Below are 25250 nucleotides of genomic sequence, written 5' to 3'. Positions count from 1 at the left end.
TTATAATCAACAAGATAATACTAGCTTGAAGTACTTGTAAAACTTACCTAATTATGGGAGTAGATATCGTTACAATTAGAACGAGCATGTGGTATCTCCGAGCGCAAATATAACCTCTAAAACTTAGGTACTCAGATACAAATAAGAAACATTTAAACAACGATGCGAGTTTGTTAAAGACATCTCAAAACTATGCTCCATTGTTACATTTACATTAGACGAAAATTTCGTCTTACACTGATTTACGATTCCCGGCTAAACAGCGACTGAGTTATTATTTATTCTCAACACTGAAACTTGCTGCGAGAAGGTGACACCAATTTGTGTTCAACAACCTGGAAGGAAACTTCTCCGCACTCAAAAATAATTTGCATATTTAAACAATAGCGCGGCAAACCACTCAAACATTCACTTGTTAATTTTGATTAGCGGAACCTGATGATATTATTTTTGTAAATAAATCAACGCAACCGAGGCGTGGCTTATTAATAACTCTGAGACAGCTAACGACGTTCCGACACAATTGTTACTAAACCCGTGGAATTTTAATTCATCGAGCAGTTTATTAAGTGCGTAAAGTTTTAGTAGATCTTCAACGAACGTAAATTAAGTGAATTTGCTTCTAAGCCAGCAACGGAGCTCTGCGCCGTTTTAAATGTAATCACCGAGATATTAAGTATTTTAATTGTGCGTGAATGTCGGCTTTCCTTGGATGAGCTGGAAATTTAATTCTCTCTTTTTTCGTTTCAGGTAAGGGTCGATACAACTCCGAACTGGACTGGTCATTACTTTTAATATAAGGTATCGTATAAAAGGTTGTAAAGTGGAAGGAAATGAGCGGGAGCCGTAAAACTCTTTTCATACAATATTCAATAGAATATATTTTATTATACTGAGATTTCCACAATTTGCCTATAAATTTATGCTATATCTTCGGTTTTATATTCTTCTATAGGGCGAATTTGTTTCTTTTTCACGTGATTCAGTTATAAATCTTTCGAAACGCGTACGCTTCTTTGGTTACGAATCTATTTTATGACCACATACGTCGAAGGTTAACCAATAAAACCTTTTAACAGCCGTAACTATTTCGTTATAAGATCTGAGTACGCAATAAAAATGAGGAAACAGAAATAAATCTAGGGGCACAATGGCCAGTGGAGGCACAGCGAACACTGCCTCTTTCGGACAAATCAATCACGGCGGGGCGTTCGCTTTAATCGCTCCAATTTAAGTTTTTCCTTTCTTGCCAGTACAAATTGATGGAAATAGTTGAACGTTAAATATTGCGATTTGTTGCGCTCGAGAGTACAAACTTCCTCTTATATATGTTTACGGCGAGCCAATAAATCTCAGGCGCTTTGTGCTCGCGTCGCCCTCAACATCTTCCTCCATAAATGGCACGTGCGCCGGTTATCTGTATATTTGTAACGACTTACACCCGAAAAAATATCGTTGTTGCCGCTACGTTTCTATTTCCTTGTTTTGAGTGATACAGGTACGATTTATTTTAGGTCGAACGGGGATGGCGCCATCCAGTTTGAAACTAGTCATCGTTTCTATTCAGTTATTCACTCGCAGCGCTTCATTTTCCCTTCGAAAATGCGTCCCTGAATTAGAAATAAGCCGTAGGCCACGCAATTCTGCCAGAGACAGGCTTCGCTCTCTAAACTAACCCGAAGATAAATTATTCCGGAACATTTCTCATCACGATCTATTCTTTTCTTCCCCGACAAAGCGTCGGTGAATCCCTCGTAGGAGCGTGCTTATCCACAAAATAAAATGATGTCGAGAAGCATATTCACTAAGTGACATCACACTTGTACGATGTTCGTGTGTATTGTTGGTGTATGTACGCGCGTCGTTATGAATCAGAGCTGATAAGCAAAGTGTGCAGATTTGCAGGATCGGGCGACCGCTCGCTGGCTGCCAAGTTTCTTGTGCCCCGCCCTCGCATTTGCATGTTATGAACGCGTGCTAGTGTTATTACGTTTTAATGTGTGTGCATCTTTCAAATGAGCTTCACTTTAAGTACGATTTAAGTGAATACTTACCATGAATGGACGCTCATTTCCATAAATACCATATCATTTTAACTTACTAAAACAAGTTAAGTTTTTGCCAAGTTTAATAATATGAGTGGATGAGTTTATTTCATGTGCGATCAAAACATCGCTCTTCCTTTGTTTTTGTAGATTTAAAGTCTTCACACTCGTGAGTTTATTTACTCTATCGATAATTATGAATTAATGTAAACAAGTTTATAAATAAAATCCGAATGAGGGAAACTCGAACAACGTTATAAATCAGCGTTTGTTGTGAACAAAAATAGCTTCACTGTTCGCTCCGCGTCCAATCATTAGTCAAAATATCTGAGTGCAGCAAAAAGCGAACTAATTGCGCTCTTGAAGGACAAGGGCCACTCCACTCTGTCGCAAATCTACTTAGTCACGTTTAATAGTTTTTCTATCTTGAGAATCTCGGCCTTAACATTAAGCTCACTTTACGATTTTTATTTGTTTCGCAACAATTTGTATCAATTATTCTGGACTCTTAAGAACGCTCAATTATGCCTCGAGTCGAAAGATCTTTTAAATGTAATTCTCGAAATCGAAGTTAAGACTTTTTCTAAATATTTAACGATGTATAACGTGGCTTTACTCGTTATTATTCTAGATGTACTCGCACCAAAAAATGCACGAGCAATATAATTTTAAATTGAACATTTTTAAAGGAAAACTCAAAGTTTCAGTTCACATTTCCGCGTCGCGCCTCAAGTAAACACCTCGCAAGTTACCTATTCTGTAAGTTCTTAGAAATTGATTTTTAAACTGTAAACAAGTTGTTTCGAGTAAAAACTAGGGAACATGAAAAAACCTATTCTAACAGAAAGTTTGGAATGAAATTAGTTTAAACGAGAACTTCATTTTAGTTTTTTACCGGGAAGGTTCTGCAATTGCATGAAGATTCCCGTTGAAAGTTTCCCCTTGCAGATTTTGATTACACACGCTCCTTGAAGAAACTTCCTGTAAGATGAGAATATTAAATCTTATTTAACTTAGACATCTGTGGGGCGTTGTTATTTCGATGCTCTGTCGGCCTTCGTCAAGAGCATATTAACCTCCGAGTTTTCATATTCAACATTGATTCCGTTTGCTATTCATATCAGGATTCAGTTGTCATTCACCTTTCAGAATCTAAATATTTGATGCGCATTCGTACAATATAGAGTAATTTAATGGAAATCCTTTAAGAGAGTTAGTTACGCCTCGTTGAAATGAAATACAGTGCTGCGCTTACTCGGCAAAATTTTAGGAACAGTTAAAATTTAATTGTGTACTAAAAGTACGTTTATATAATCATTACGGGGAACAATATGGGGTCGAGTCGCTCGACGGGTCTCATTCCAACATAAGCGCTTTACATGGTGCATTTGTTTAATTGCATATCATTTCAGTTATCTAACAATCACCGGTGCAAATTGCTGTTTTTGTTACCTTGTTACTAAATTATAAATATTAAACTAATAGCTGGAAGTTATCTATGCCATAGATACATCAAGTTTAACTTTAAGCTAATAGTTAACTAACAAATATACCTAATAAATCCACCATTTCAGTCAGGAAAAGGCAGACGTAATATGAAATCAGTATAACAGGAATCGAAGAATGGCGCCATGCAGACGGTAGCGCCTCGCGCCCGCGCCTATTAGCCGTATTCAGAATTTCGCAATAAATATCATCTATAGAACGTTGCAACACAAAAAGCGCTGTATAATATTAGTTTCTGTTTACATTACCATTCTACATTTCTATTTAATTGGTATTCTCGATGCCTAAATAGCTATTTAATTTCAAATACTTACAGCCGATTAAAAACGCTGTTGCCGACAGACGAAAGAAAATTAGAATCGAAATACTGTTAGAGAGCATCGTAAACATCGAAGGGGGCTCCACAGAGTCAGACGTTTTAATTTTATTAAACATCTCCTGGTGCCCGAGATAAAGTAGATTTCTTTCGCTGCCAAGTAAGAATTTCGACTCGTATAATAATTTAGATTACGTAGCAAGCAGTGAGCGTTCATTATCGTTCTTTTGTACCTGATTTCGTAGAGATCTCATTCGGATAGAGCGCCGGTCCGCGGCGCGGGCGTTCTCTCGAAATGGAAAGTGCGAAAATGAAATTATAAAGCCCCGCGATAAAAATAAATTAAATCGGATTTCACGTTTCCCAGTAGCCAGGGATGAAGAACGTTTTGTAGTCTGCGAATTCCTTTCTCTTTTTAAATATTTGCTTTAACAGTTGATTTGTGGCGTAATGAGAAAATTCTCACTGTTCTCATTTTTCCCTTCTTTTGTGCGCAGTTGTTTTATTTGTCAAATAGATCCGGAAATTGCGTTATTGTCGGTGGGCATGCAACAATTTTTGTTTGATTATTTGTTTGGATGCTTCGGGTATCTTCGTGTAATGTTGAGGGTTTGATCATTTCGTATTCTCACCTGCGATTATTCAAATTAGAGAACGCTACGACAAAGACGAATGGCGCTAATATCGCATTGTGCGATCGACCGTGCGATAAAACGCAGAACCTACTACGATCCCGACACACGCGCGATTCTTCGTTGATAAGCTAGAGATTGATCGCTATGATACGCCTTTTGCGTACGCCTCGAGTAATTATATGCAGTGACCTCAAAACATCTATTAAGCGGTAATCCATATGCATAAACTACAATTAGGTTGATATTTCAAAACGAATTCCAATAAGGATTTGTAAGATCTTTATTTATATTTTATAATATTTTTTCTACTATTATTAATACATTAATTTTATTTATTGCGTCTAAGGCATAAAATAACTCTTGTGGTCTCTGCCAGAATAACCAACGCTGTAGAACACGTCTGCTCCTCAGCAGAATGTTGAGCCAGGTCCAGGTTCAACCATAACACGTACACATACAATAAATATACTTTTGTTCGTTAAACACAAATATAAATATAACACAAAATAATAACAAAAAATTGTTTATTTTTTGTTATTATTTTGTGCTTACTTCGTTAGTAATTAATGTTATATCTATGTCTAAAGATGTTTCTTGTTCAATTCTAAATAAATGTAACAATTAAGATAATTATTACATTTATTGCCCATTCTGGGTGTAGTAAATCGGACCCGCGTGCCTTGGGTACTCTTAAGTGTATAACCCAGCTTAATCGTAGTATCTACTTAAGGTTGTTTGTTATTGCACTAATTACATACTAGAATGCTTGGATTAACAGTAATAAATTAAGATGTTAAATTCTTGTCATTAAATCACAGTCGAAATTAATAAAAAAACTGGTTCTGTCTAGGCGAGTTGACATAATTTCTAGTACACATTATATATCCAACCAGTAAGCATTTTTATGTAAATATGAAAAAATCAAATAAAAATGTATTCACATTGGAAACAATGTTTACTTATGAACATCAATATTAAATAAAAAGAATATCTAAAATAACATTAATAGGTCCCAAATCGAAAACAGAGCAGTCGAGAACTGGCAATAAACTTTTCGTCCCTCTTTTTAATAAAGTTTTGTGAAAAGAAAATTGTTGAGACTGCGGACATGCTTCACTTGACATATTAAAAACAAAAATATTAACAGGAAAAGTAAAATCACGCATTTGCATTATAGTGAGGACAATACAATACACAAAACCAATACATAAATAACCATAATAATCTAGTTTCGCCAATTTCAACTTTAAGGTTGTATGTTGGTATTGGCCTCTTTACATCCGTTTTCTGAATATTTTTCCCTGTCACATGTACATTCTGAATTATACCGGTATCTTCCCTAGGTTTCCTTGACCATATGAGCAAGTTCTTAATGAAAATCATATGCACGGCAATTCGAATATACGAGTTGAGAGTCGCCTAAACTACATTACTCCATATTACATAAATACAAAACTTATTAAAAGAATTCAGTGTACACTTTGAAAATCACAAAAGTAAAAAAATAATAATTATCTTAGATACGTAAAATCTTATATTGCGAACGTGAAATGCATTACAAATTCCTGCACAATTTTTACACTCGACTGAGTCCACAGGCTGAATACGTTCTTGAATGTGACGTTACTAGAAATAATTTTGGCACAAGATTCCGGGAATAGACGTTGATACCGCGAGATGTCAAATTTCAAGCCTCAAATAAAATAACTCAACGCCTCTATATATAATTAAATTGTATTAATATGACTTTCTTTATAGAAAAGGTTTCTAATTTGTGGAGTACCTACTATTAATGGTAACGAAACAAGAGATATAACACACAAAAGTAATTGTGAAATTATTGTGATTGAAGGAAAGATTAATATACAGCAGGTTAATATAAAAAATGGAAGATTTTTACTTTATAAACTAAGGATATTTTTGAGCCTAACATAATCAAAAGTGAAATACCGACATTTCCACGATACACATCTCTATTTTAAAATATTTGTATTTCGCAAAAAATAACGCTCCCGGAAATGAAATATCAACACAGGGGTGTCAATGCTTTACAGGTGTCTGCCCTCACCCCTGGACCCCCTACCCCACCCTCTCACAACCCCTACTAGACTGTGATTCCACGAGCAAAACCAGATATTTGTTAATTTTAACTCTGCCATATGAAGCTTAAACGTTGTTGTGTATTTATTTAGAAAACGTGTCTCTAAGAAAGCTTTAATCTTGTCACAAAAGCTCCACCTGATTCAGTGAGGCCACGAGCACTCTCGGTAGGAACGTGGAGGAATGAAGCGGAAGAGTGCCCGGCACTCTGAATTACTTCCTAATGAAAAGATCTCTAGAGTGGGATAGAGAGCCGTCGCTGTGCGGCCGCTAACGAACGTGGTAGGCCACTCGAGTCGAGCGCACCCTACATAGATACAGAATATAGCTATCTCTTAGCTTATTATAATGCGAACGTTAACAATTTCTTTAAACACTATCGTTATTATTCAAGTTTTAATTTGATGACGTTACTTCAACCTTCTCGACCCAGTTCGCTTTCACGCCGAAGACAAAAAATGCAGCCACACTTTATATATAACGATTTTTCGCATAAAATTTTTCGCGTCCAATATTAATTAAAGTTTTATAAGGCCTGAAATCTGATTAAGGTTGTATTTGCTTAATATTGTGGAATTATGTTAAGCGTGCTGTTTGACATGAGATCAAACGATAAATTTGTGGATGGAAATTTGTAAATAATTATGTTAGTAATTAGGAAATAGTATTGAATATAGGGAAAATAAATATTTATCAATGTTCTACGTGTTGGTTTGTTCATTTATCGGATTGGCCGTTTCAAATCAATTTTAATTAAAAGTTCAATTGACTTTTTAGTCTTATTTGATGAAATGCGTCGGGCCGTTTCAAAGTTATGAGCTATTGGAACGGATGTATTTCAGATACTTTTTTTAGTACAATCATTCACAATATTTTGAGTTGTCTATATGGTAGAAAGTATAATTCCAAAGGTGTTAAAGTATTTTTAATTGTTATCTCATTGAAATTGCGATATACTGCAGCTAAAAATAACTTCGTAATACAAAATGGTGTTAATGGCAATTTTAATACGGTGGTCATAGATTTTATTTAAAAAAAGCTAAAATCCAAGAGTGAGAAAAAGAGTGTTCAGAGTAGTTGTTGGCACATTAGTGCAGCTGCAGCTGAGATTCGTCTTAGGACAAATGCAGAGCAGATATCAAGGCAGAATACAAAATATCCGTATCACCTCAGTCGTTCCACAACTCAGGGTTTCTTAAGGAAGATTCACGCACCACCACTATGTGGATTACTAAAAAAGAAAGAAAGTTCTGTTATAGCGTATCATTTCTTAAATGGCCGGCAACGCACTTGCGAGCCTCTTGGCAATGTATTAGTGAACATCAGATGAGCCTACTGCTAGTTTCCCGCCCGTTGGCTTCCTATTACAAAAAAATACCCAAGTAGTTTATAGTTCTACTAAAATTACAGTTCGTTCAAAAGAAATACGATCCTTTTATCATAGGAATGATTGTGGAACCAACAATTTTCATATGGAAAAAAACAAACTCAAAGTTATCGGAAATACATCGATAAAGATTCCGTTAACGAAGTAGTTAAAAACATTCCCACTCAACATATTAGGTTAAAGTAAAATGAGCAATCGTTATGTATCACCGCGCAATGGTACAACAATTGCGAGATCAAACAATTTTTTTATTTGTCTGCCAACTCAACCGCACGACTGAAACTAATGAAGAGGAGTTTCGATTAAATTAATACTGGTTTTATTTCCGATTCGCTTTTACTCATGTTTTTTACAAGTTCACTCATATAAAAGTATCTGCTACACTGAACAACGTGTAATTTTTATAAAAAGTTTATATATTTTGTATTTTTTTTAAATATATTAGAATTATTTTATATGTTAATTGGAAGTACATACTCAGAATCCATTTGAAATATCTCTAGTAGTTTAATTTAATATTAATGTCTTAAGTTTAAAATGTTTCAAATTTTGACAAATAACTTATAATAATAATAATGCACTATTGTTATCGATCATTGACTAGTTAATTTATAGATATAGCAACATTGACAAATGAAATAAACCGTTAGTTTTGTAGCTCGTGTATTTCAATATACTATATTATGTAGACCTTATAACTATAATCTTCACAGTAAAGAATTATATCTAACTTGTCTATTACATATATAATTTATAAACTACAAATAGTTTGTGTGTAATTATATAAAATTGTAGTAGTGATTTTCCGAAAAGTTTCCGATAATTCAATAGCGTTTCACTGCAATGCTGATACATTATTAATAGGAGATAGTACTTAAACTTCACCGTAGTTTAATAAGCAACAACCACGGCGTGCTTTCGTGTTGCGATTTTGATTCGAGTTAACGAGGTGTAAACCTTAATAACTGTTATTAAAGGGACCCGTGTTGTATGTTGATCGGTTGATAAGTTTGTAAAACATGTTATGATGCCACTGGAAAATTGTAAGCTTCAATTATTTTGATGTAAATTAGTTTACGTTATTTTGTACGCTGTATTAAACATTCTACTGTGGAATTATTGATGTTTTTGTCATAACATTATCTGTATTTGTTGATTAAGAGTAAATGTATTTTTGCTTCGGATATTGAAGCATTTGTCAGAGTAATAAGATCGGTACACATCGCAAATTACTTTGAGAAAATTAATGATACCTCGGCTAACTCTTCGCGGATGTTACCTCTTCGAATCCTCCAATCTAAAACCTTAATTATACCATTAAAATTCCAAGTGTTCGGGAAATTCTAGCGACAGATCGATGGAAAGAGGCAAAACTCGGTGAGAATCGAACAGTCGTTAATGAAACTCGCCCGCGCAATTAGGTAACCGTCTTGGTTTTATTAAATTTAATCAAGAACTTGTGTAATATTACACAGATTGGCCCAATCGAGCCGTGTACAAGTTTCGATACCCTAGTTGAGAACTAATTTCGGATAACGACTTATCTCGCTTAACGCGACGGCTTCATAAAAATCCGATTAACAGTTCCACGATACAACCGCTGAATTTTAATTTTAATTGTAAAAATCCGTTCCATTAGTAATTCTAAGTAATAATTTACTGCTACAAGGTTAAATACTATGTCCACTTCTCTACGTTTACACCTTCAGAAAACAGAATGTCCCAGATTATAACTGTATAAATTTTGTATATAGGATTTTAAATCTTACTTGATTTTTCATATGTTTTATATTTAAAATTGCAAATAAAATGTTTGTTAAAATTTTTACTGTAATGGGAGAATACGCGGTAGGACATATAATGTCTGTTGAAGCCAGCCTTATCGAGCCTGATAAGCCGAGTCGGCCCGGAACCATAGCATCCGGGTTACCGGCAACTGCGCTCACTATCCGTTACATACAAATACTCATAGCAGTTCCTATCATATTCTCTCTAAAATTACGCCAAACATTGAATAAACCAGAAAACCAGAGATACAGTTCCAAACAAGTATTGCACAATTTTAAATAAAACTATGGACGGGACAGAGCATTACCATAAAGAGTTGGGAGCGGGAAATTGCTTTTTTGAACTCACACTGTTACCACTAGAAGTTAAGAAAAAGTTGAATAAAGGTGAGGATTCCGCGGGTGGGCGCGATGGTGTAATCACATTCCTTGCCCGACTCGAGTTAGTTGATGCAAAATAAAGTCACCTCGCCGCTGTTTACAAAGCTTGCGTGCAACTTCGCTCCGAGCGAAAGATTAGAAGTATTTGCCTAACTCAGTTTTAGTCCTGCGAACGTGCTTTTTAGCATTTCTACGAGTTGATAGTACTTAAACAGAACAACTATCAAGATCCTACTTATTCCTTATTCAGTACACAGGCGACGGAATGAATCAAATAGCGATTGAGATGTTTTCCCATACAAATGTGAGTCATATCGTTGAGTTACAGAGACAAATCGCTGTAATATCAGTAACATGAGCGGTTGAATGAATATTTATTTTTTCTAAGATTTCTTTAATAATAAACATTTGTATCTTTTATCTTTACATAAATTATGGTGCGTTAGGGTACGGAAAACTCGGTTCCGCCGGGTCCTATCAAAGTTGCGTGAATAAAATTATTGTTCCTTCGCACTATAATTACCTATACGTGCTAGAGAACCATAAGACTTAGCCCTTTCAAACGAACATATTGTTGATGATAATCTTGTATAATTTATTCTGAAGTACAATTAATAGCTCCATTTATTACCGTACACCACATTTTATCATGCACTCAACACCAATAATATCATTTAATTACGGCGTTTGGCGAAATTATATTCGAATCACGTTCTACGAAAAATAAATTAATTCAAAATTAATTGGATGTTTCTAGAAGATTTTCTCGAGTTTATTTCCGCGGGAATAATAACGATTAGAATATATTATTGTGGGTCATAGAATATCTGTTACATCTGGGTTCATTAGTGATGAAACAGGAGTCGGGAACCTGGGCCTGCTATTAGGGAAAATAATTATTTACATAAACAAGGATTTCTCAATAAGTATAATGTGTAATATTTACTTCGAACGTTGCTATTAAGTGGACTATTAGAGTAATTGCTTTACGGCTCTGAATGCTAATAATTGAGTCAAGATCGTCATTACGAGTCCTCAGGGACTTGGATAATGACTTTAAATAATTGTGTACAATCTCACTGCGAAATTTATGTTTTTGTCGCAACCTGTATTAATTTTGTATTAATTAAATCTGAAATTTGTATCTTTATTATCGGAATGCTTATTTTATTTTTCTTTACAGCTTCACATTGAAGAGGGATGGTTTTATTTTTAGTTCTCTGTGGGAAAATATTAATACAGTTTTTATGAAATCCTTTTATCTATTTATAATTGAACTTTATTTTTTAAATATTTTTATTAAGAGTAAAGATAATGAGGTTTTGTTAATGCAAGATTTATTTTGTAAAATATGCATTACTACCCACTTCTGTCTAGCTAAGCATACAAAATACATTATTTACATCAAAATAATTACTAGGAACTAAATTAAATTAAACTAAAAAAATTAAAACTTGCAGATTTACATTACTCTTATTATTAATTTTTTCGCGTAAGAACATCACATATTTCAATATCGAATTGTGTTGAACAATGTACTGTATTTTTTGACAACAAATTTTAGGGGAAAAAATTCCTCTGTAGTAAGCCGCAATGTAATATTCCGTAGCATGGAAAGTGCAAAAGCTATATTTGTTTTGTGGGTACAAATTGTTTGTGCCAAACTTGTACCTGAGAAGTTTTCATAATAGTCCGTAGCCTCCGGCGTTACAATTTTGTCTCAGATCTGTTGACGAACGTGTAAACATATTCCTTTATGAAGACGTTTCCGTATATATCCTGATAGCAATGTCGCGCGTACGATTTACACCATGTTTATTCAGAGATAAGTTATCCCTTGAATTCTCATATCTGGCAAAATCATTTATGTAAGATTGTTTCACTGTGGCTTGATTTACGTACCAAGTTTTGCATTAAAAAAAAAGTGTGGCATTTGGGGACTGCCACGGTAAAGCTATTGCATAGCAGTTTTTTATAAACAATTCATTTTTCTTTAATATATATTCAAGTCTTTTTTAATGAATTCAATCTACCACTATACCAGACTCAGACTAACACGCCTATATAGTCTGTCTCGCTCTAACACGTACCGGCTGCACCGATCTGTACTGCGTCTGTACCGCTCCAACACGTATTGGCCACGCCTATATTTAGTCATCGTGTGTTAGGTTTTTATTTTCGTTACGGAATTTCTCTATTCAGTCGCCGCGCGATAAAATATATGCAATAGCATAAAAATATTTTCCATACAAGTTATAAAATTAATTAAAGATATATTTCGAATAAACAAAACAAACAAAAAAGCTTTCACAGACAAAAATATAATTTTGACAGGAAGAGTTATATGATGTCATTGATATGCAACATACAAGATATTGGCCGTAACATATGGTGCGTCAGTATTAGAATAAGAACGTACACCGTCGTATGTCGTGTATGATATTAATATTTAATTTACACGAGTTAATTTATGTCACGGAATGCCTGAGGTATATTATTCTATGCTATGCTGGAATAAATTTCGTAGTACACGTGTAAGATGAAATTATAATGTCGCCTACATTTATGATATATACGATTTTTCATAAATTTGTTGGATTAAAAATAAAATAAAATCCTTTATTTCAGACCAATTAATAAGTCCATATGGTGTTAGTATAGTAAAACTTATAACTATGTTAGTAAAATTAATTATTGTGGGACTGTAAAATTTACAGTTTATAATTTATATTATTTTAATTTTATACTTAATATAAAAAGCAGCTATGGAACAGTATACTGTACTTAACTGTGTTGCTATATAACATTGTAAACGAGCAAAAACTGAGTTTCACAATAAATTTAACAGATTCTGTCTGTTCTACGTTTCTTTAGGATGTATTTTCGACTGAACACAAGTCGTTTATCGTTTCATATTTTCTGATGTTCAACATCGTTAAGTGTTTACTAAAACATAAACGAATGATGTCTCCTGCAATCATAGATATATATAGGAGCAGTGTTTTTTATGATTACTGGAATTAAAACCGGCGAGGAAAATTTAATAGAAATTATGTCAAATATACTACTTAATATAATAGAGATACAACTGAATATAATTATTAGAAAATTTAGCACGGTTTTAACAATCGGATCCTTTAGTTAACATGAAGTTGTTAATAAAGTCTATAAAACTGATCTTAGTTATTTATGGCTAACCAAACTAGGAGTAATTCACAACGTAATAACAGAGTAAATAAAAAAACTTTTCACGCATATATTTTATATTTCCAGAGTTGATTAACAATAGAAACCAAACTTGACATCTTAAAAAAGTAGGTTTTAACTTTGTTGCGAAATAACAAAACGTGTTTCTCATGTTTATATTTCTTCAGGCGAAGGATCAAGAGGATTTGTCACATATTTTCAAGCCATTTTTCCTTATTTTGGTAAAACATTAACCCTCCGAATATTCACTTTAAGAATAATAATCTATGTCTTCGATAATGTAATATGATTTTATGGCGTTATTTCAAAATATCTTGGCAAATAGTCATTCAATATGAATACATCATAGTTCAAGGTAGATTATCGTGCACTTTTGATTGAGAAATATCGATTTTGATTTTTATAAGAGTGGTTGTTGTGCAGTCGGCCATGATGGCGCATTTACTGAGATTTTATGTCGAATAACAATTTAACAATTGACAGTTGATGTCGCATGTCATTGATGACAATTGACCATAAAAGTAGTGTTTTCAACCATAATTTTAATGTTTTTGTTTCGATTCGACAATTGTTAGCTGTGAATGCTCGATATAAGTCACAAAAAATCGTATAAAGTAACGTCATACATTTTAGAATTTCCTTCCTTTCTTATTATTGTTATTTATTTCTCTCTCGGTGGTTGGAGTTAAAATGATGCTTTATTTCCTATTGAGATTTTTACTGCAAATAGCTGTACCTCGTAAGAAGATATATCACAGCCGCTAGGGGCCTCATTAAGTAGGACCATGCAACACCGGAGAATCGTATGCCACTTGCGGCTTCCATTGTTTATTTTTCTTCCTTTTGTTGACGTAACATTTATAAATATTATACTCTGTGGACATCTTTGTTGTAAGAGAAAACATCTGCGTTTAACAATGAACAAACTGTAGATTATTACAATATGAACTCATGTATAAGATAATAATAATTTATACTCCTCATTTATAAGTAAGATAAATAAATTCTGTACGTTTTTGTATTCTCTGTTAAATAGTTTTCTAAATAAGGGACGAGTAGTTTTGAGGTATTAAAATAAGATCACCACAGATTTAAATGGAAGATTAAAAATCTATTACAAACATTTGTCCTTACAAATCAGACTACCAGACAGAAATGCATATTGAGAATATTTTCTTCATGTACAGGGCAGGTGCCTCACCTGATACTTGGTAGTACTACCACCCATGGACAGTGCCAGAGAGCCCGGGAATACATCCTTTTTAGAAATGCACGCTTCTAGAAAATCTTATCATGTATAGTAAATGGAAAAACATTTTTTTTCAATCCACTACTTCTTCATGAAATCTCAAACAAAGTAAATTGTTAGTTATCTTGTGTTGTATTCCCAGTATTTAGATAAGTCTCGCCTAACAAAGTGAACTAGTAGAACTCCGAAAGTTTTATTGTAAATACTTTGCCGCTAATGAGAGTAAAGTCAGTGTATATAATGAGACTTGACTTAAGTTCCAACTTCATTACGTGTATAACTGCGTAATTGAAGATTCTTAGTGTTTTAAAACTGTATTTAGTTAACATAATTAGTTGGTGAAGTTATGATTCATTTGGGAACGAGTTTTGGGTTAAACTTTGGTGGTAATATTACAAAATTCGTATATGCAAACAAACTACCGAATTTCATCAACCGTTTCACAATTAGCAATGTCAGCTTTATTAACGTACGTGGGTTTGATGTCCGTCTGTGTCATAGAAGCGTTTTAATATGTAAAGGGAAAAAACATGTATAAAATAATTAATCGACGTAGGCTTTGCCTATATAATTTCAAGAAGTGAAGTCTTCACTCAATCTTTGTAAATATAAAGCCTATTTTGTTTGTATCAAAGTATTTACTTAAATGACAAATGCATGTAACATTAAAATTTCAAAACACCTTTGTACCTACTCTTTCTAATTGCATACCTGATTGGTATTCACTAACTCAATTGATTTCATTTAAATATTTTATTAGTATTGGATTTTCAAATCAATATATTAGATTCTAGATATGCAAAAGCTATTCCAATAGATCAATTAGGTAAATGCATTATTTATTCATAGCCTTATACCACATTATGCGTTATCCAATTTCAAATGCAATGCGACATAAATACGTGCAGTTTTGTTTAGTAATTCATTCGGCTATCAATCATAGCGCAATTTAATTTGTACTTTTGCTTGCGATTATTCATTTTTATTATTAGTACACGTTTTTTATACTCTAAATTGAAAACATTTCAGTTCTTTAAAGTTTTTTAATAAACTATGAATTAATAACTTCTTTTCCAAGAACAATTTAAACCATAAACATTTGTGATAAAGGAAGTGTTTAAAAATGGAACACCAACACTGTTCCATTTTTAAACACTTTTCGAACATAATTCAAAATTAATTACTAGCCACAGTTGAGACGAAAGTAAAAACAGTGTAAAAATGCACCCGGTTTTAGGTGTTTCTAGATGCATCATTATGAGAGCCAGGCGGCGCACTACAAGAGGCTAGATAAGAGGTGGCACAAAAGACCACCTATATACTTTCATAGCTACATTGTATGCGCTGAGCCTAACACTATAAGTGTAAAGTTACCTATAGGTTAATGTAAGCACGTACGCCCCATTCACTGTATCTTTCAAAAAGCGCCTTTGAATTTGATTCAGAGCGAGTCGATGGATACTTATGAATTCGTGCAACAGTTGTTATTATATAGAAGGTTCTCTTTATAAAAGAGGGGTTTAATTACAATATATAACCCGTGCAGGTGTATAAATATTAAGGTTTACAATCAACTTAACATTTGTAAATTTTTACGACTGCAGTTTGAGGGATTTGAACCAAAATCAAGCAGTGTCAATAGTAGTATTTAAAAATGAGTTTCTGTATTTTATAACATTTAAATTTAGTTATTATAAACAGCACTATTTTTGCTACCTACCTACCTTTCCCAGTTTCGGTTTAAGTATTTTCTATCTTCATTTATCGCTGGCTTCATTTATGTGTCGGACGTCGCCAGGATGGTAAGAAAATACTTCTGGAGCCCGCGAACATAGGCTCCACCATCAGGTGAATGTGGGACGTGAGAGAAGGCTAAAATGGACAAAACCATTTGAATTTGTCTGTCCATAAATAGAGTTTCTTATGTTAAATATTGTTATTAGTAAATTAGTTTAGACTTTTATTAGTATTAAGTTAGTCTAGGTCCTAATTTTTCATATCTAAGTAAAGATACATGCATAAATTTTATTTTCTGCAAGTTGATGATTATTAAGCTCGGTTTTTGGGTTTTAAAAATACCGATTTTCTCACAAATAAAAAAGAAAGTGTTATTTGTAAAAATAAAAGCAAAAATTCTTCATGAAAGTACTTATATAATTTTGAGTATCTTGTACGAATCAAACTTGCATAGTGGGATATCTAAGCCCGTATGCAGTTTATGACGTATCGTATCGTAAAGACGTCGATCGGATTAAACCGATATCTCCTGCCGAAGACGATACCGCGTCAATCTGAGCCAAGATATAATCGTAAATATTAATGACCTCAACAATTACTATGAAGCTTCTAAACGCTTCGATATTCATCGATTTAAATCATATATGGGCGGTGAATGCATCATATGAAACAATTCACTTTAAATTTTGTGTTAGTTTAATAGTATTGACGTTATTTAAAAAAAATTGCAATTAACAGCATGATTTGTTTACTATACTATACTATACTATTATATGCTATATGAGGCCCTAAGATCGACGTCCAAAGGCGTAACTTGACATTCCCATTTATAATACTCAACGAAATTAATCAAATAGATGTTTACATTCAAGAGCAAATTACACAGCGTTTACAATTTAATTAATGCTGGCAATATTAAGGCAACTAAAACGTGTACTTTCTCTTAACCAGTATAAATAAGCTGCATCATTTTAAATGCAATGAACGGAAATATTATTTCAAAGCTAATATAATATTAAGGAAAACTTCGCGCAAAGGAAATGAGCAGTCGTTTCCGCTGGCGGACTTTAGGTATAAAGACAGACCACTCTAGAGACAATGGACTAAGGAGTAAGTTTCAATATTAATGATGCGCGGAGACTGCACACAGAGCCTTCAAGTTTCAAAAGCCTCCATTGATACTCATTAACTATTGATTCATAAGTAATACCCCTTTTAATGTCGGCATCGGACGGGGCAACTTTTCAAATTTAAATTGTGAAGGGGCATCGAATTTTAAATCAACTTTGAGTTTACATTTTTGAGTTTATTAGCGTTTCATTTGCTAAAAAGTTTTTAAATGATTTAGATTCAAAGTTTTAGTTTACATATGTAAAATTAATTATAAAAAATTTAGTTCATTTCTTCGGGGTATTTAAATTAATCAACGCACTAGTGAAAGGGAAGAATCAAATTACTTAAGTTAAGATTTATAATTTTTAACGAATTCCATAAAAGAATCAATGCGGCGTGGAAAACATTTTCACTCGAAATATATTAATTCCCACGTGACAAACAAAACATGGTACGATCCTATTAAGTTAAAAAAATTGCTTTTTCGTTTTCACATAAACAAAGACCTCAGAGAACAAAGCTCTATGAATGATCAAATATTTCATAGCCCGTATTTACATTTTATAAGCGAAGGCTAAGCCCAGACGAAATATTTTGGTTGAAAAATAACAAAAACTTTTTCGTATCGCATAAATAGTGAAGATAAAATATGTCACTGGCTTTGCGCTCGGTGAATGTCTGTGAAATCAATTTTAGCAATTTCATCCGTTTTCGCGCACGTCACATGCTAAAACTTGCAAATCAACTGTTCATTAGTTTTCGTTATATGCACTAATATGCACTTTAGCACAGGGCTGTCATACTGTAAGCATCGTAATTGTGTAGCTCCGTATTATTGAGTGCTAAAAAATAATTTCGTACACTGTTCTTGAGACTGCGACGTCACAAAACACAAATTGAAGTGTCGTCCGTGTAGTGGAACTACCGATTTCACACAATATCACGTAAGTTCTTGAATTTCAACAAAAGTATCTCCAAAAAGTGATAATTAGAGGTTAGAAATCCACCAATCATATTGAGCATAGACAAAAGATCAATGACATTGACACTTGTCACAGTAACAGCTAACTAGTGTTGCCAGAGCAAGTAAATAAAAACTACCACTAATTACGTTCCATAACACGCAGATTTAGTTTACAAGAATGGAGGATCAGTTTCAACTATTGTTTGATAAAATGAAGAATGAAATCTTGAACCAAACAATAGAATTGAAAGATTCGATAACAAATAATATAATGGAGAGATTAGACGAAAAACTTCAACCTATTATAACAGAAAATAGAAACTTAAAAATAAAAGTAGAAAATCTCGAAAAGGAAGTAGAAAGTTTAAAAAGAGGAAAGAAGCAAAACAATTTGATAATGTTTGGAGTAAATGAAGGCGAAAGGTCTACACAAGAATTAATACAAAATACAATACATATTTTCAAAACTGACCTTGACATACAATTACAAGAACATGAGATAAACAAAATATATCGTCTAGGAAAGGGAAAGTCTTCTGGAAAACCAAGACCAATTCTGATTTCCTTTACGAGCGAATGGAAGAAGAATGAAGTTATGGGAAAGAAGAAAAACTTCAAAAATGTATATGTTACAGAAGACTACACAAAGGAAGTAATAGAGAAAAGGAAAACGTTGCAGGCGCAGCTAAAAGAGGAGAGAGAAAAGGGAAATATCGCGTACCTGAAATTTGACAAACTAGTAGTAAAAGGAAAAAATACTAACATAAATAAGGAAAAGCGCAAAAGAGAAACATCATCATCCCCACAAAACAATGCTCAACCAAGGAAACAACAAACTCTAATGCCGCCGATTAACAATAGACCAAATGCTTTCGACGTAATGAGGATTAGAGCTAATTCTCTTTCGTCTCTTCCCGCTAAGACAACAACTAACAAAGAATAACAATTAACTGTCGGTAAACGGAAAAATAAACAGCTCAACATGAACCAACATAAAATAACAAAACAAAATACTTCCCCAAGCCGACTGGTCATCGTGGGGAAAAATGACCACGACCCTCTAAAGGAAAAAAATAACACTAACATGAAAAACAAAGTAAATGACATCCACATAGCAACTATTAACTGTCGATCTCTTAGAACACCTGAAAAACTCCAAGAACTAGAGCTGGCAATAGAAGAGTTAAAGTGGGATATTATAGGTATTAGCGAAATGCGCAGATTTGGAGAAGGTATAGAAAACCATGGCAAATACGTACTACATTATAAAGGGGAGACGCCCGGGCTGTATGGAGTTGGATTCATGGTGAAAGTAAATCTAGTCAACAACATAGAAGAACTTAGTGGATTCTCGGAACGTATTGCAATCCTTAATATAAAACTGCCCGTGAACGGAGATAAAGAAGAGAGATGGTCTATTATACAGGCATATTCACCAACTGAATCTGATAAAAAAGAGGACGTAAAAACAATTGAGGAATTCTATGAAAATCTCCAAAACGCTATTGATAACGCACACAAAAACGTCATCGTGATGGGAGACTTTAATGGACAAATTGGGATTCAAAATAGTGGGGAAGAAAATACCATAGGAAACTATGGGTATGGAAATAGAAGCAAAAACGGAACAAGACTAGTAAACTTTGCACTGGAAAACAGATTAAGTATTCTAAACAGTTTTTATAAAAGGAAACCATCAAAAAAATGGACATGGATCTCACCCAATGGACAATATAAGAATGAAATCGATTTTATTATGTCTAATAATAGAAAAGCCTTCAAGAACATTTCGATCATAAACAATTTAAACTTCCACACAGACCATAGGATGGTTCGAGTTGCGATGTCAGGAATGTTCAAGAAAACAAGACGATTTCAAAATAAACAATTAGCGGTACAATACTCAGGTGACCCTAAACTATTACTTAATAATCTTCAAACATCTCTAGATGCCGCGGAATTAGAGAAGAAAGAATATCCATCGATACAAGAAAAGTACAACCTATTACTAAATCAACTAAAAACAGTAACCAGAAAAACAAACAAAAGTATCAAGAAAGAAGTCTCACTTACAATCAAACAATTATTACAAGAACGAAAAGAACTTTTACGACAAAAGGAAATTAAAGGAAACCGCCAAAGAGTAACAGAAGTAAGCAAAAAGATCAGTGAACAACTTAGGAAAGAAAGAAAAACTAAAAGATCTAATACAATGAAAAGTTACATAGAAAAGACAGGAGGAATAAAAAAGGCATTGAAGGAGTTAAACTACAAAAAGGACTGGATACCAAGTATGAGAAAGAAAGATGGTAATAGTACAGGTAAAAGACTCGAAATATTAAAAATCGCTACAGAATTCTACCGAAACTTATACCGAAGTCAAAAAGAGAAAGACACTATAAAAGAAAACGACGAAATAACTAATGAAGAATATATACCGGAAATAATGAAGGAAGAAACCATAAAAGCAATAAATACACAAAAACTCGATAAAGCCCCTGGATCTGATCTTGTTACAAACGAACTTCTAAAAGCAACGTTACCAGTAATCGCTCCAAGACTTACAGATATATTTAATGAAATTATCAATACGGAAAACATTCCAGAGGATTGGACAAAATCTACAATTATACTACTACATAAAAAAGGTGACAAAGGAGATATAGCAAATTACAGACCAATCAGTTTAATGTCCAATATTTACAAAGTGTTTTCAAAAATAATATTATCTAGAATCACAAACACACTTGAAGAAAATCAACCCAAAGAACAAGCTGGATTCCGTAGACATTTTTCAACAATAGACCACATACACGCCCTTAGACAAATACTCCAGAAATTTAAAGAATATAACAAAATTTACTACATAGGGTTCGTGGATTTCAACAAAGCATTCGACACACTTGAACATAGATTTATCTGGGACGCACTAAAAGATCAAGGCGTACATGCAAAATACATACGGATACTGAAAAACGTATACACAAAAAGCACCACACAAGTAAAATTAGAATCTATAGGCGAAGAATTTCCGGTTGAGAGAGGTGTACGCCAGGGAGACCCAATTTCACCAAAAATATTTGCAGCAGTTCTGGAAATGATATTCAGAAATCTGGATTGGACGAATAAAGGACTAAATATAAATGGCGAAAATCTGAGTCACCTACGCTTTGCAGACGACCTAATCTTATTTTCGGAAAACCCGAAAACCCTAAAGGAAATGTTGCAACAGTTAGCGGAAGAAAGTGAGAAGGCAGGCCTGTCAATGAACTTAACGAAAACAAAAGTAATGTCTAACTCCTCACAAACAGAGTCCATAACAGTAAATGATGAAGAAATAGAGTATGTAAAGGAGTATGTGTATTTGGGACAGTTAATATCTACTGAGGAATGTATGCAAAAAGAAATAGAAAGAAGAATAACTAATACTTGGAAGAGATATTGGTCACTCAGTGAAGTCATGAAGAACCAGGATATGTCTATGAGGAACAAGAGGAGAATATACAATATGTGTATCTTACCATGCTTACTATATGGGTGCCAAACATGGGCATTGACAGAAGAACAAGCAAGGAAAATAAAAGTTTGTCAGAATGGAATGGAGAGAAGCACAATAGGAATTAAAAGAAAAGACCGAGTTAAACTAAAATGTATCAAAAACAAAACAAAATTTAAGAATGCATACACAACATACAGGTGCTTAAAGTGGAGGTGGGCTGGGCATATGATAAGAGAGAAGAAGGAGAAATGGACGAGAATAATAACTGAATGGCAACCACGAGATAGTAAAAGAAACAGAGGCAGACAGACTAGAAGATGGGAGGACGACATCAAAAAAGTGGCGGGCCCAATATGGACGCGCATAGCGAAAAATAGAACAGAGTGGAAATCTTTAGAGGAGGCCTATGTCGAAAGACAAGCTGAAATGTAGAAACGACCGTTTACCGATACCTGATTTATGAAAAGAAAAGAAACTGTTAAAAGTTATAAACGTATTTGTAAGAAAAATTACTGTAAAAATAAGTTCAGCAATAAAGGCTATTTTATTTATTTATTTTATATGCACTAAATTTCGTTGGCTTAGAAACTCAAACTCAAAAATATCTTTATTCATATAGGTAGGTAGGTAACATAAACACTTATGAAAGTCAAAAAAACAAATTAAGTCAATTGTAAATTAACATTTACAACCAGTTCGCAAGTCAAGGGCGTAGAGCGGGTAAGAAGAACTGGCAAGAAACTTTCCGCCACTTTTTAATACAAATTGTTTGAACTGGAGCAAATCAATCCTAAGGATTAGGATCTTTTAAGTATAGTAGTATATAGTAGACCATCACATTTGTTTAAATTACTCATAACTTAGGCTACATATAAAATTTATATGGGTTAATATTATTTACATTTTGTTATACTACATTACTAAAATCTAAAAAACTTTATTAATTAAATTTAAAGATGGCGCGTATCGTTTGAATGTGATTGGTCAAATTTAATGACGCATACTTATCAGAGATGTTGACAGCCACCCCCGTATCTATTCACTACAAATATATTTTAGGTCTAGGCCTCAGATTTGATGATCATTTGTCAAATAAATAGGCAAGTAAATGATCAGCATCCGGTACTACATAAATGCCGTCTACTTTTTCCTCATGTTTTCCTTCACCATTCGAGCGAAGTAAGTAAGTAAGTCTATTGGTGCACAGCTGCAACCGAGCCTACGACATCATGGATAAGAGTCGCACATCTAACCACAACAGTAAACATTTTTGATAAAAGCAAACTATTTATATTGTCAGGTGCAGTTCATACTTAGATTAAGCTTCTTACCTTACATGGCCATAAAAATTGTGACGTCAGTTTACAATGCCCACGCGGCTGGTTTATTGTTCGAGCTTCTGTCAGGACTCAGGATATGCAAAGTCGGATCGTAAAACCTACCTCGACTATTACAGCACCAGTTAACTCTCTCTTATAATCTTTATTGCAATTTCCGAAACTTGCAATCGGAGCAATAAAGGTATAGGGCGCTAATTTATCTCCTCAAATTGTTATGAGCCTGGTACCACAGGAATTTAAATAAAAAAACTGGATTCACAACAGAATTTCACGATTAAAACCTATCACAAAACCGATGCAACATAAACATTTGAAGATCTAATTGAGGCTCGGCTTTTTGCACTTAAACAGAAAATGCCATACGTAATTTCTTTTAAGTATACCTACTTACATAGCACACATAGCAATGCATTATTTAAGGATACGATATGGATATTACCCACCACCTACAATAGTCGCTTACACCGAGATCTACAGACGCATAATCGCGCTCGGCAAATACATTCTGCTCTTATTGTGAACCACTTGTATTGCTACCTGCATAGTGCATATTGTGTACAAATCCAGTGTGGGACAAAGCGTTATGTGGGGATGAATAAATTGACATACGGATAGAGATACTTTGCGCTTATTTGAGTTTTATCTTCTGACCGTGTTTGGAAATTTGTGAAAAGAATTATGTATTTTGTAGACTGTACTATGAATTTATGTCTAAATATTCTTGGTAAAGAGTTTAAAATCCCGAATTAGAGTGATTTATTTTTATGAATGGGTATCAGTTCCTACTATTTTAAACACGTGATTATGCTTTATTCATCACAAATAGCATTCGAAGAAAACTTTGAGTAAAAATAAACTAAAAAATATAAAATCATCCTTAAAATATGGTTTTAAGAAATAAACAAAATAAAACTTAAATCATCCTTATTCTTAATTAATAGAACTAAAAAAGAAATAAAAAAATTCAAGCAATTTATAGCATAGTTATAAACACACAGATAAATGTAACAAGTATTCTAGTGTTACATCCGATGATCCCACAAATCCCAACGCTCTCGTCTTGAGCACGCTTTCCCGTGGGATTACGAAGCTCACTCGACGATCTGGTGCAATCCCGACTGACCTCAGCATCCATATCTTGAGATACTAATATGTAGTAGGTGTATTACTAATATGTAGTATGTATAGTAGGTTTTTAAAATTGATTCTTCCAGCATAGTACTTGAGCCACTCGTAAGTGTTTAACATTACAAGCATATTTTAGTCAGATAAACCTATTTTGTTTAAAGCCATAACATAATTCCACAAACGAGGGTGTAATTAATCAAAAATTTTCTGTACCAAAACCTGAAAGTGAAACTTAAAAATCTAATTTGAGCTCAATCGGGGTTTCGATAAAAATATCTCTAGTAGAATATAATTAATGTAGTGGAAATAATTTAAATAAAAATAATTGCTACTGCAATCTCTACTGAGCATGAAAGAAAATGTAATTAAAGAAATGAGAAGCCATGCTGTGATGCCAAGTTGGACCTCATTACACTGTACAATGCACTCCTCTTCTACTAATATCTTTATGAAGGATTACAAATAATCAGGGAAATTGCCTTAAAGCTCTACAAAGGAAATGGACCGACTTATTCAGGATTATCGAAGTATACGAAGCTAGAGAAGTGGATTTGAGAATTCTGTGTAAAAATAGTTAAGGATAGTTTTCAGAACAAAATGGCTAACTTTAGCTATTATCTTAGAATTCAAAAAATTCAAAATTCAAAATCATTTGTTCTTAGGTCTACTTATGAACGTCAAAAATTCTTCCTATTTTACATTTACTGACAGTTCTCAAATCAAGGGCGTCGAACGAAAGAGAAGAACTGGCAATAAACTCCCCGCCACTCTTATTAATCGCCAAGTTTTTTAGATTATACAAGCAATGATATATCTTAACATAGCATCTTAACTTATATAATCGTAAGCGTTTTTA

General features: G+C 33.6%; 2 protein-coding genes across 9 annotated transcripts in view; both read left to right on the top strand.

The window, feature by feature from the left end:
- LOC110994641 (RNA-binding protein Musashi homolog Rbp6) overlaps nucleotides 1-25250 on the top strand; it is a 437627-nt gene that overhangs the window by 376515 nt on the left and 35862 nt on the right. The gene's annotated exons all lie outside the window — the stretch shown is intronic.
- Nucleotides 18260-21387, top strand: LOC123689332. Its single transcript, XM_045628822.1, has one exon. The coding sequence runs from the start codon at nucleotides 18606-18608 to the stop codon at nucleotides 19368-19370; it is 765 nt and encodes a 254-aa protein (XP_045484778.1). The 5' UTR covers nucleotides 18260-18605; the 3' UTR covers nucleotides 19371-21387.

Source organism: Pieris rapae, chromosome 7 (assembly GCF_905147795.1).
Source record: "Pieris rapae chromosome 7, ilPieRapa1.1, whole genome shotgun sequence".
NCBI lineage: Eukaryota > Metazoa > Arthropoda > Insecta > Lepidoptera > Pieridae > Pieris > Pieris rapae.
The sequence above is the reverse complement of the archived record's forward strand: the minus strand, read 5'-3'. Positions and strand labels throughout refer to the sequence as shown.

Excerpts from the sequence above, each read along its gene's own strand:
- LOC123689332 (XM_045628822.1), top strand. The coding sequence starts at position 18,606 with ATGGAGGATCAGTTTCAACTATTGTTTGATAAAATGAAGAATGAAATC.